The sequence below is a fragment of the Musa acuminata genome, chromosome BXJ1-9, assembly GCF_036884655.1.
Source record: "Musa acuminata AAA Group cultivar baxijiao chromosome BXJ1-9, Cavendish_Baxijiao_AAA, whole genome shotgun sequence".
Taxonomy (NCBI): Eukaryota; Viridiplantae; Streptophyta; class Magnoliopsida; order Zingiberales; family Musaceae; genus Musa; species Musa acuminata.
In genome coordinates this window covers 35,183,013-35,196,924 of record NC_088335.1, presented here as the reverse complement: position 1 = coordinate 35,196,924, position 13,912 = coordinate 35,183,013, and the positions used below count along the sequence as shown (strand labels likewise).

Below are 13,912 nucleotides of genomic sequence, written 5' to 3'. Positions count from 1 at the left end.
GGATTCTGAACGTGTTATCACCAATGGTCATTTTACCTCCCTTTAGTTTCCTGTTTGCAGTTGTTTTAGACGTGATCCCACTGAAGTGTACAATGTAAGGGTTCTCTTCCACCGCTGCATCTGGTGTAGCATCCTCATCTATGCAGCAAGTTGTGGCTCCTGTGTCCAATATAGCATTTACCTTAAAAGGGAGAATATTTTGAATTTCTATTTGTACCTTTAGATTGAACAGCATATTTTTGGATTTCCTTGAACCAGTCGTTTTTTTGGTCTCCACAGATAAGACCTTTTGCGTTTCTTCTATAAGTAAGACGAAGATGTCTTCTTCTTCTTCTTCTTCTTTGTTTTTCAGAGTTCTTAGATTTTCAATTTCTCTTATCAGATCAGCCTTTTCTAGTCTTAGTCTGTCCATTTCCATTATTTCCTTTTCAAGCTGATCATATTTTTCTGTCCATTCGCATATCTCTTGTCGTAAGCGAAGGTTCTCCTGGGCAGTAGCTACGGTTTGGACATGCATTTCTTCCAGTTCCTTGGCTTTCTGTTGTTCAGATTCCGCAGCCATCTTCAGCCTTTTGATTTCTGCTTCACAATGGTTGATGTAATCTTGCTGTTGTTGAAGCAGGTTTTTAGGCTCATACTTTGGTGGTTCTTCCATCATTACGGGGGTCCTTTTGTCAAAGTAATATATGCTGCACATTCCGCATGAAGTCATTTTGCATAGGGGGCAATGTCTCCTGTGCCTTCTTTGTGATATTCTTTTGCAACACTTACACTTTTCTAGATTGGCTGGTAATTCAGTGTTGATTTCCCATATGTGTCTGCATTCGGCTTGTTCTTGGGAGACTTGAATCCTGGCCCGGTAGTCTGACTCGGGTCCTATCCACCAAGTTCTACTATCTTCTATTAGTGCAAAGATCTCGTGGGTGATCATCAGCCTAGCATCATCATATTATGTGTATCAGACAAATGTTACGTGCACAACCTGACCCCCTTGCTTTCTGGGGTTCAAACCCTGTAATCCAAACATCCAAGCAAGAGACTGTCTCTTGTTCCTGAGTAAGAGGTAGCGACAAGGGAGGAGATTAGGGGGCCCTTATAAGTATGGCATTAACATATTCTTCATTGCATTGGTTATGGCATTACCAAGGGAAAGCAATCTTTGACTAATTATTGATTGCAGCGTTGGGAAGACAAAGGAATGATGATTTAGTTTCAGATATTGAAGGTTGTCAACACAAAAGCCTTGTTGACTTCAACGGAGGAGGCTTAGGATGGGAGTGCCACAAGTCATGCCTTTTGATGGGCTTATAGCTCTGGTGGACTAGATGAAGCTTCAAGTGACAACAGAATGTGCCACATCTCAAGTTGGAGTTGTACTCTCTTCTTAAAATTATGCCATGAAAATAAAATTATGCCATGAAAAATAGTTTACATCACAAGAGAAAGAAAATGATACCACCTATAAAGTTCTCAGATCTACAAAGAGTACTTGCCAAAGTGAACACCACTTTTTTACACAGTCATGTCCTATTTATTATCCCCAAAGGGGATGCATTGAGCTAAATCCTGAGCACTCACCTTCCCATTTGGCTTCACGTCCATGATAAAACATAATGAGACAACAGCATCCTATGCATACTGGGAACTAATTACCAGAGTAATATTTCTCCTCTTCTGCCTGGGATTCTTTTCTTCGAGTTTTCCATGTTCCCGAAAGCGAAGTCTAAGGATGTCTCCTTCGGAACTAGTGATCCTTCCTATGAAGACAAACATTCTGATGACACCTTCGTCAGAGACCGATGCTTGCTTCTTTGCACCGAGGCTAAAGAACAAGATATCAGATGTGCGGGTGCTTGAATCAGGTTAATTGAGGTCCCGCTTAGATATGATCTGAACTCACCATCGTCTCATGAGACGGAGAAAATACATTTCGAGTCCGAAATTACTGCAACAGCAGAAGAAGATCAACCTAAATAGTGTACATGTATGCTCGTTGGATTTCAGAACCTAAAAGCACAGATTCGTGACCGTATGAGATCAGCATGATCATTTCTTTTACTTGGGGACTTATCCCAACCTTAAAACCCGATCTACCACATCGAAAAAACTGATCCCGACAGCTTGATACGCATATATCTTCCTGCTGTCTTGCGATCATAACCTTTCACGTCCATCGATGTATTGATGATGTTTGACGGATCCCAATGGGTTTTCAAGATTAATTAGATGAAAACACATTAAAAAATAGTCTGACGGTAACTCAACAATCTCATTTCGCATGTAAGTTTGAATCCGACGGTTGTGATGGACAGAAATGATGCGAAGACAAAGCCTCAACTTTCCGCAATTTGTATGGATTTCTTTTGAATTTGCTACCGATAGTGGTTAAGTCTACTTTCCCTTTGTGTGCCATCGATCGTAATTTCTAAGTACCTAATAATGTTCCTTTGAGTTTAGTTTATGATTTATTCCGTCATCTGGGATTTTTCTTTTATTTTTTATTTTTTCTTTTTTGAGCTTCGATGATATTTTGTCCCATATTCATTAATTTTGTAACTCCACTAACAAATCCGTGCTAACTCTTTTCTATATTTTGCCATCGTAGATTAATAAGATGGAGCAGCAATTGAACAAGGAGGAGACGAGGTTTTCGAGTGACTGAAGTTGAGTGCAAGAGAAGAGCAAAAAAAGAGAGAGAGAGAGAGAAAAAAAGAAAAGGGTGTGGCCGTAACAATTGCAAGAAAAGAAAACCACTTTTCGACAGACGGGAAGAATGCTTCTCCATGCCAAAAAGTACGTGACAAGCACGGCCGTGAAAGACTTGTGGGCCAAAAGGCGTTTAGGAAAAGCTCAAAAGCATGGTGTTTTTGCCTTTCTTTCTTGACCTAAGCCAGAATGACGAGTTACTACCAAGGAAAAGCTGGAAGACTAATGAGTTGAGGTGAAGGGGTTTGCTCACCATGTGCTGACTCCTTGAATCATATATGCCAACACCTTTATGTAACACGTTAATGCGGATCCACAGAGATTAATGATTAGACTAGACCAGCATGTGGATCTCCAACGCCTACTAACCATGCGACGTTTACATGATGAGGAAGTGAATTAGTGATACGCATATATATGCATGCAGCTTGAGTTAGATCGATAAGCATGCATGATGAGTAACAGTGTGTAATCATGTCGTAGAAGAAGTCAGTCATTGAACTCAACCAACTTCCGTCGGATGAATTATTCCGATTGGCAAACAAGATTTGGTGATATGGAGAGGTATAATTCTCAGCAACTGCTGCTTGGTTTTACTTACAGGTTTCCTCGGGAGGTACGGAGAACAGTTTGAATTCCTTGTTTAGCATCAGCCGATGAGTAAATTACTGAAAGCTAGAAAGAGGAAAAGAAACGAAGAAAGCACGAAATGAACTTCCATTCATCAACTTTTCGCTTATGATGTGGTCTTTGAATTCTAATCCTTGAGATAATTCTCAAGGAGAGAACTGAATTCGAATGGAAAGAATACATTGACCAAAATACACACAAAAAAAATTACACCGATCCATATGACAACAGACCTCAGAGAAGTCTACGGGAAAAGGGAAGCTGTCGTCTCGGTCGTGAGAACAAAGAAATCGCAAGATCTATCGGGGGAGGATCAAGCCACTCGAATCTTCTTCCTTGCGGGGCATGGGAGCGGCACGAAGACCGAGGCGAGATCAGTCGGAACTTGGTGGTAGCCCTTCGGAGGAGCCCGGAGCTTCCTCTTGGCTGGCCGAGGCTTCCTTGGGGCTGGCGGGCATACTATTGCTGGTCTTGGTTCCAGCTCTTCCGTCTTGGGTGTGCTGCACTCCACCTCGTCACTGCTGTTGAACTTGGACCCGGTGGTGTGAACCAGTGCTAGCGATGGGAACTCGTGGACGTCGAGCTGTAACCCCATAGTTCGATGTCTAGAGAGAGAGAGAGAGAGAGAGAGAGAGAGATGGTGCTAGAATCGAGTAAGAAGGAATAGAGGAGGAGTTATAAGGTGATGGCGGTAGTGGTGGTGGTATGAAGAGGTAGGCCACTGAGGAGGCTGAGAAGTGCAGGCGTGAAGTCATACGAGATGATGGTGATGATGAGGCTTCGGCAGAGACGTAAAAGAAGAGAAGAGAACCACATGGTGAGAAGAGAGAGAGAGAGAGAGAGAGAGAGAGGAAATGGTTGTGAGGAATGACGAGTAGGGTGGAGAAGGGATGGAAGAGAGAGCTTCGGAAAGTAGTGAGAGAGGAGAACGTAAGAAGCCGAAAGGAGGAGTGGGAGTTACAAGAGGCAACTTCCAACTTCTTAGCTTTGGTGTTTAGGGCTCGTGGGACACACTGCTCCATTCTACTAATCATTCTTGTTCTTTTATTCTGCTAAGTGATGATCCATAGGCACATGGTTGCATAGCAGTCCTCGTTCAAAGCTCATCACATTATCTAATATTATTGTTCCATTTTACTTTTTCTAATTTTGACAAATTGTTATCTCTCACTAGCTTTTTCTTTCCATACGAGTCCTATGAAAGATGGTGGGTTGATGGTGTTTCATCATTCCTTTTGGAGGCTTCAATTTACTGCAGATTTATTTTACTGAACAAAGGAGTAAGGCTGCACAACTTTCTTCTGATAAAAGAAGGGTGTGAATAGAATAGAGTATGGCAGACAAGACCGGTAGCCTTTGTTTATGAAGAATCCAGGAACACTAAATATTTAGTGTCACAATGCATTTTTGACACAATCATACTGTCCAGTGGAAAGAAAGAAGATTCACCTCTGAAGAACACACACACAGAGATTGATTGCTTAAAAGAGCATGAAAAAGATCTTGTTTCATTTCCAGTAAAGAGATTATTTATGTCCTGGAAGAGTTTTGTTTATTAGTTTGATCATCACCATGAAAGTCTTCTCCCTTCTCCCCGTATATCTTACACTACCAAGCAATTTTTGTCCTTTCCTTCACTTTGTTGATGACCGAAAAGTAAGTGGAACAACATGTTTGCATTGGATGCCTTACACAGATCCTTTCCGGTGATGGATGCTGATAGGCTTTGTTTGTTTCCACTTAAATGAGAGCGCACCTAACTTCGCTTGTGGGTAATAAATGCCAGCAAACTGCCTAGTATAAAAGTCATATCCACATACAACAATATCCTCTCAACAACATGCAGGTTGAACACAGTAAGATGATGGTTTCAAGACGATGCTGACTTTTAGTTTTCACGAGGGTATTTATGACTGACTGCATGTGAAATCTTTTCTTGTTTTCAGTGCCACAGTTGCTGATGGATACCTGAGAAATACTAGGATTCAGGTCTTCTATCTTTACATAGAGCAATCGCTTCCCCATCCCCCCCTTGAGATCAATGTAAGCAAACATATTCTCTGCACAATGGTGATCAGAATGCTATGGAACCTGCAGCCAAAATAGCCAACAGACAGTAACTTTGGCACAGCAAAGAGACATGGAAACAGTGCAAGATTTCGACAGATCTGCACATGTCACATTGTCCTTTTATGTGTCTGAACCTTCTCTTTCTTGTTAGTGGAACTTTGCTGGTTAAAATGTAAATATATCTTTCTACATTCAACCACATTGTTGAATGAATGATACATGACTTTATTCAATCCCTCAAAAATAGATAAATCAATCAATGTTCAAATAGACTGTGTGAATGCTTCTTCTTTCTTTAAGAAAGGAATGATTAAACTATTCCATACGAACGGTGAGAATAATGCCAAACACCAGAGGGAACTCTCCCATGAAGATTCAAACAAGGAACTCCTCATGCATGCATGGAAGAGCATTATCATTATCAACAACTGCTGGTGCAGAGCCCACCCATGACATGCGTTTGAAGCACAAACAGTTAGCAGGTCTTGGAAGCTTTCAGCTGCTTGTCCATGGCTGTGCATGGATGCTGACAACTCATAAGAACACTATAACATCATACTTCTCTACACTCTCCTAGTGCTCTTCCTCCTCACCTATTTTTTATTAGATGATTGATCTTATCATCAAGGATGCTATCATGACTCCACAAAGGGAATATATATTTGTAAAAATCAATCAATCTCTTGGAGAAGGTGAAGGATGATAGTGAAAGGGCACTGATATGACCTGCAATGCAAAATCTGAACCAACCCAATAAACAAAAAAGGAACAAGAATGGGGGGCCAGCCGCAACTCTGCGATCAACCATGTTTGTAGGAAGGGAATTGGGATGAATCATGTAAAAATGAAGGCACTAGGTCAACCCCCCCCACCCCCAAAAAAAATCTCCTCGTTCATAAGAATGTCATATAGCAAGGTTGCAATGATTTTGATCTAGAAGCCAGACTATGGTACATACATGTTGGATAGCATTACACAATCCGGCGAGGCCAAGCATGGCTGTGCCACCCTGTTATTTCCACAAGCACAGCACTCTTCTCATGATGTGTCATGGCCATTGGCTGCGATAACTCCAAGTTGGCAGAGTTGTTCTGGATAAAAACAAATTTATATGAATGAAGGGGAAAATCAAGTGAGTTTTGATACCAAGGGTTGTATGATTTTACAAAAGAAAAAAGCATGTTCAGAATCTTGATTTCCCTGTACAGTCATGTCAAAACAACTAACCCCTTCTTTTTGTGCTGGCAAGGCATTTGGAATAGCTGGGGATGGATTTTTCGCGAGATACCTCATTGTTCCCTGCAGACACAACACCATGATTCAACATTAAATGAAAGACATGTTTATACACAAACAATCTAAATTGTTTTGATCTGTTTCATCTTTTTCTTCAATGTTCGTGAGGTAATAGTCACATAAATGCCTCTTGTAGAGTTCTTTCAATGAAACATCACATGCTATCTCTCTTGGCAAGTAATAAAGCTTATCATTCATCATGTTGAAATATCTACCTGAGCAGAAAAAGAGAAATTACAAAAATCAAAAGAAAGTAAAATGAAATCAATAAAAATCTAACACGTTAGAAGACTAAAAAACCAGAATAAGTAGCAAAATTTATAAAATGGTTTATATATAACCAGTGATTTCTCTATCTAGAATAAAAAACAAAGCTTTGAAGTTATTGCAGAAACATAATAATCAATACATAATGCATGTAACACCTTTCTGGACCAGCAGAGAAAAAGATCTGTTATCTTTTGTTGAAGTTCTTTGCTGTTCTTTTTCAAGTACCATTTTTTTTCCTCTCAATATTCTCAAGATTTTTGCATCTTGTGGAGTGATGCCACCCACCAGAGTCTTGGAACAGAACAGTCACCATATCCATTCAGTTGAGCAACTCAGCAACTGCAGATCCCACTTACTGGAACAGTCTCCATAGCACCAGCTAGATCTGCCATGCTCTGTTGATGAGGCGACTGTCAATCCAATCTCTCATTTTTCTTCATACCAATGCCAAAACAAGCTTTACATGCTGAATTCATCAGGATCAATGAAAACAAATGATTCCATCCAGATCCAGTCCATCATTCCACTGTTCCACGAGACCTCAAAGCGGACAAACCTAATGTGTTCATTGTCCTGAGATCAGCTCCAGCTGGTCATGATCCAGATCAAAGTCCCTTGATTTTGAATATGCTTGATTAACAATGAAAGAAATTAAAGAAGGAAAGCAGTGAGCTAGCTTGCTCCAATTTGTGCCACATGAAATATCATCATCCAAAAACACACAAAGCCTAAACTTTACACTATTCTGGTCTTGATATCAATCAAAGACAAGCTTATTCTATAGGGACACGCTAGCCACACACTTATAAACCAATATGATACAGCAAATTCAAAAAGGAAAAAGACAATGTTTTGATCTGAAGTATTTAAAATAGCAATGCATGTAAGCATGATTCGTCTTATCAGCCTGTACCAATGTACTGATCAGTTGTCAGTACAGTACATACCGATTTGTACCGAGCCATATTGAACATACCGACACATAGTAAATGGAGGCATACTGATGTACTGTAGCACTGCTACAGTGCTCGGCACGCCTGAATATACCGCTCGGTACACCTGGGTGTACCGAGCGGTATACCGTACCGTACCGTACCGGTACCGAGCCCAGGTTGAAACTCCGGTATGGTACGGTATTGCGAACCTTGGTACTATCTATATTGGTTCTCTATCGGACTGGTATATACCGTCCGTACCGAGCGGTACATCACAATACAACGAACCTTGCATGTAAGCAACAAAAACACTCATTTGGATCATTCTTCAGCAGAAAAGTAATGGATAATAAGAACTTCAATTCCAACTAATCAAACAGATTACACAGAAATAAAGATTAGTAATACCTACATCTTACCTCTTGTCCAGCACAAAACAAATTTTATTTTTCTGTGTTATTTGATATCTCTTTGCTGGTGCTCAAACATAGCCTTAGTAGTTTGACAACCCATTCAAGCATGAATTTACACTAGTAGAAGAAGCAACATAAAAAATAGATATTTAATCTCATACGTAAACTTGATCAAATACCAAGTGCATAAAACCTATGTTGGTCCCAATGGAAAACGTTCCCCATTATTAGTTAAGACTGTCGATCAGTTCATCTAAAATGATGCATGAATACCAACGAAAAAAGAGCCCCAGTGCAGTTAAACATGAAAATGATTGCTCAAACAGAATAAAGTAAAAAAGGCTCAAGATTAAAGAAATTAGCATCTTCTGACAGTCTACCTTGTTAGCCCACAGAAGTCCACATGCATTACATAAGGTCCTTGGTCCATCAGGCCCACGGCGCATCATTGGTGTAGACTTTGCGCTGATGCCACAGTGATGACATCTATGCAATTTCAAAGAAAACAATTACATGGTAAGTTAGACACTTTTCCAATAGCTTGTACATCATCGGTTATACATAAAATAATAGTCAGTGGAAACTAGCAATCACTATTGATAATTATTATCTCAAATATTAATCTTTATATGGATCATAAAACAAAATACAATCAACTGAAAAATTGAAACAATAAATATTTGATGTACAGAAATACACTAGCCTGCTGCCTATACCAAACATATTAAGCTGAAATATGCTTTACAAAAGAGTGATTGATGCTGGGAGTTCTGAAAAGCTCATGTTTTTGTGTTAAGTAATTTTCTTCACCTCCTGACTCAACTATGGTTTAGTTGGATGATAAGCGAGATTATGGTAATTCATGATTTTAAATGTCTTTAAAATTTTAGATTATTTTATTAATTTGAATATTTTAATTAAAAAACCTAGCAAATATGTGTATTAGAGGCTTTCCAATCTCATTCCTTCTCCTTCCTAATCAACTTAGTTTATTTTTTTTACTAACTAATTTCTGACAACCGAATACCTTGTAAAATACCTCAAGTCCTAAGATTTGACAATTTTGAGAAATCTAGAAATGTCCAATTCAACCTGAAACAACAAAATAGAATCAAAGTTGTAGACAATGAGCATTTAACTCGAAAAGGTAAAAATAAAAGATGCAAGTTGTTTTCAAAACTCACACAGATGCGGCCGGGGTCTTATTGTCTAGAGAAACCCAATTTTGGTTTGCATCAGAAGTGGCAGCACCGCCCATAGCATCTTCAGTTTTTGTTTTGGATGATGTAAATTGACCCCCTATTCCGTTGCATCATGTAGCAAGCCAAAAAAGAAACTAGAAATCATCTTTGAAAAGGAACAGGGAAGAAGGTTAAATAAAAAATAGCACTGGCAGATAGCAAGACTTTCATTTTTGTAGCAAAAGTCATCAAGCCATAGCCTCATGCCTCACATCCAATAATACCATGTGGGCAGAGTACTTGGTAGATGTCGGTGCTTTATGCCAGAAACTTAACCTAGCAAGATAACACTGATGTGGAACACTCAAACAAATAATCATGAAAGACTAATACCAGAAGTTTTGCTTGTACCTCACATGTCAGTTCCCTTGGCTAGTTCAGGTAGCCTAAGGGCATGAGGCAGTGCAGCACGCATACAACTCCACCTAGAACCTTCAAATGAATAATTGTTTTACACCAAGAGAAGTATGATTTGTATGCAAGAATTGTAGTGAAGATCCAATTGTATTAAAAATATTAAAAATCACCAAACTGATGAAGATAGCTTACATATACCCAAAGGAACTATGATAATCAATGCTCTTGTTCAGTTGAAGTTGACAACGTCAAAAAGCAGCCTGAAGTGCAAATAGTCTGCTTGATCATTATTAGTTGGGAAGCATCAACTGTCAATCACCCAATGCTATATGAAAATTAAGTCTAGCAAGCACCTACTGTCGGTATTCTAAATAAGAGATGGATGGAGAGATTTTATGTGCATGAATCACCAGATCAATCAAAATTTCAACTTCCAATGGTTAAAACTTTATACAACTTCTGAGAAGATGACAAGTGATACTCATTTAACTTCCCCTATGGTCCTGCTTTGTTGATCACACCCATGTCTATGTACCAGTTGACACGGCAACCTAAATGCATAATGCCATGAGTATATATACTTATGATATTTGGTGTCTATGCTGATCATTAAGGCCTAAGCTGGTCATAATTAGCCTATAAAAATAATAAAACTGTCAAATCCATTTTCATTTAATGTGCATCTCTTCATGAATGCATAAAAGAATTTGCACTGTGCCACCCAAGATGAACAAGTGCCTAAGTGTGTCACATCAAAACCATGGTTGCAAGTTTATGGCAACACAATTTACCTTAATGGCCAGTTGAAGTCGATCTACATAGAAGTTTGTGATTTTTCTTTACAGAGTTAAAAGAAAAGGAGAAACTTCCTTGGTTATTAAAAGTGCATGATTTTGTATTTTTTTCCTATAATAACCATCGTTTAAGAAGCATAGCTATCTATAGATCTACTAAGAAAGACATTCAACTACTATGATTTGGCAAAATTCTGAGTACATGATTGGAAACACCACAAATGACACATGTAAAGCATATTTATAATATATGCATATATATATTTTTATAAATACAAACGAAAACTTTGACACCTAGAAATTTTTATATAAAACAATAAAAAGGTAATACATAATTTGATAGTCATTCTTAGGTACAATACATGATATTCTAACTACAAGAATATACAAGGAAAATGCCAATATTAATGTAATTTTATATTTTCAATAAGAACAATTCCACTGTCTGTTAAAAATTTTCCAAATAAATCAAGATTTTCTTGTCAAAATATAACATTTTCCCAGTTATAGATAAAAAAATTCAAGAGTACTTTTTAACATCTAAGAGGTAAATCTTTTTCTGCTAACTTGTTGACTTCTAAATTCTATTCTGTTTCAAATATTTTGGCTAAGAGATAGACCTACACAAATGTTAATACACTTGAAGAAAGTAATAAAAGCTTTTGTACACCATAATCGTCAATTCTATATGTCACCAAAAGTTCAAGGCATTTTTCATGCTGTTGATCTTTTTTCTGCTTTTGAAAACACATATTCTCCTTTATTTTTTAAGGTTCATTTGATCTTCATGACTTAAAAGTTATTTTTAATAATAGAAAATAAAAGAGATGTTTGGTAAAGACACTATTAAAAATTAATTAGGTAAAATTTCCTAGAACAAGCCCCTGGTTATGACTAGAAAGAGTGACAAGCCTCTAATCCAGTGTTTTCAAAAGGCGCTTGGGTGCTCGCCTAGGCACTCGGGCAAGGCGTTTCGATGAAGTTGTGCTTGGGTGCTCGCTTGAGCCTAGGTGTCGGACACCTCAAGCGAGCGCTCGAGTGAAGTTGGGTCTGGGTTCGAGCCTGGTTCGATTGAACGAGCAAGTCGACACAATCGAACCAACTAATGTTACTGTAACACAAAATACACAACATCCCCCCTTCCCCCCGCCCCCCCGCGCCTAACCTAGTGAAACAAACCCGAAGCAAAACCCTACATCCACCATCATTGCCACCATCCATAACTTCGTCCATAGTTTCGTTCGCCATTGCCGCCTTCAACTGCATCTTCATCCGTCGCCATCGCCTTCGTCCACACTAGTTAGAAACCTCTATAGCATAGGTCTCCATTAGATGCACCATTTTGTTCATGTTCTAAATCTGTCAGAAGTTAGAACTTAGGAGTTTCGTCCACTATTGTTGCCTTTGTTTGCACTAGTTAGAAACCTCTATAACATAGGTCCACATTAGATGCACCTTGTTCATGTTCTAAATCTATTAGGAGTTAGAACTTAGGGGTTTTAAGTTCACTTAGGTAGGAATATCACATTGATATGAAAACACTGCTTAGAAGTTAGCACCCACCTCAAATTTCACCCCCTTTTGAAAACACTACTAGAACATAATAATAATATATATTTTTTAAAATTTAATATTGGAGAGTGTCTCGCTTCGCTCAGGTGGGTACCTAAGTAAGCACCTACTGTCTCGAGCATTTTGGTACCTTGGCCGCCTAGCACTTTTAAAAATACTACTGATTAGTAACTCAATGCTCTCTCAAATAGGATGCCCCAAACAATGTGATATCTGATTTCCACCCTCTCCATCCTAAACGTCAACAGGAAGTCAAACCAAACTTTTCAACTTTCATATCTGTATTGTGACTTCCTCTCCCAATCGAATGTTATATAATGAAAATGTTTTGCATTTTGTATATTAGAATAAGATTACCAAAAATGACTTCTTCAAGCAATTATAAGTTTCTGTTTTAAAGGGTAGGAAGTGCAAAACCTATGTAAGGCAAATGCTGCCTCATTTTGAGAAACCCTTCACACTTTAGTCCAGTGATTTAAAAAATGCTAGGCGCCAAAAGGCATCATGGTCCCAAAATATCCGAGGCGCTAGGCGCTCGCTCGAGTGAAGCAAGGTGCTTTGAAATATTAAAATATAAAAAATATAAAAGCAACCTAATTCTTGGAAGACAGAAATGAAATTCAGTGAAAACAAGCTGAGATCTTGTAGTAATATACAAAACCATGTTTTGCGTAGAAGATGTTGGAAAAGGATTCACGCCCGGCCGCCCAGCAACAAAAGCACGGCTTGAACCTGCAAGAAAAGAAGACCTTTTCTTCGAAGATTTTTCTCTGTAGAACTGAAAGAAGTGAATCAAGTACGAGTTAGTAGAATGTCACCTTTTCAGGGAAAACGGAATCGAAAACAAAGACTTCGCCTTGGAGGGAAAGCGTCAACTGATTACCGCCCAGTTGGGACGCCATCAGACCTTGGGCATCACCCAGATGGCTCGGATCAGACGGCAGCTCCATCTCCATTCCCTGGTTCTCCACGGCCCCAGATCCAGCCCCATCCTCTTCTATGACATGGCTGCCGCTGCTGTGATCCGCGTCGTGGTACTGCTGCAATGCCTGCGCGTCGGCGGCCGCAATTACTCTCCGCTATGGCCGCCGGCTCTAGAGTCGCCGATCTGGGCCGGAAGAACAACGGCAGACAGGACGTGGTGGTCACCTGACGGGTTGTAAAGGTTGTGGCTCGAGAAGCCGGAGGCGCCCGACGGCTCCACGTCAGTAGGTGGGTTAGGATTTCCGCTCATCCCTATCTGTCCCTCGCGCGCTCGAATCCTCCCCAGCCTTATAAATTTCGGAGAAACAGGCCAACAAATCAGCTCGAAGCGGGAGACTAATTCGAAAGAACCCGAAACGAAAAATGCGAGCGTTTCTTTGTATCTGTGATCGTTCGAGACATTAAGAAATTGCGAAACAAACCGACCGCCATCAGAACGCCAATCGATCGGAAGGTTTTCAAGGGGACCGGAGATAGAAGAGGATCGAAGATAAGCCGTAAATTGCCCGGGCAAATCTATGATCGACGAAACCCTAGAACGAGAAAGAGAATGATCCACTTATGTGCGCAAGTTCACATAGAATATTTATGCGGTCGCATGATCCAAATACCAGTCTTTCAAATGGATCGCGCGCATCTGTTCG

At 39.6% G+C, this 13,912-nt stretch overlaps 1 protein-coding gene across 37 annotated transcripts; it reads right to left on the bottom strand.

Moving 5' to 3' along the window:
- Positions 1–5,102: 5,102 nt before the first annotated feature.
- LOC135593465 (GATA transcription factor 20-like) lies at positions 5,103–13,873 on the bottom strand. Of its 37 annotated transcripts, none has more exons than XR_010479623.1 (10): positions 13,434–13,871; positions 13,103–13,333; positions 9,895–13,016; positions 9,505–9,619; positions 9,348–9,412; positions 8,701–8,806; positions 7,128–7,545; positions 6,634–6,705; positions 6,365–6,497; positions 5,103–5,427 (listed from the first exon to the last, which is right to left on the bottom strand). XR_010479623.1 is itself a non-coding variant. In XM_065083533.1 (8 exons), the coding sequence occupies exons 5-8, from the start codon at positions 9,576–9,578 to the stop codon at positions 6,378–6,380; spliced, it is 372 nt and encodes a 123-aa protein (XP_064939605.1). In that variant the 5' UTR covers positions 9,579–9,619; positions 9,895–9,993; positions 10,111–13,016; positions 13,103–13,333; positions 13,434–13,836; the 3' UTR covers positions 6,045–6,377. The 37 variants fall into 37 exon arrangements, 24 of the variants coding, with proteins under 24 accessions (XP_064939600.1, XP_064939605.1, XP_064939609.1 ...); XR_010479620.1 differs by having other exon boundaries at positions 9,913–13,016; positions 13,434–13,870; XR_010479616.1 differs by having other exon boundaries at positions 7,128–7,602; positions 9,360–9,412; positions 9,505–13,016; positions 13,434–13,873.
- Positions 13,874–13,912: the final 39 nt, after the last annotated feature.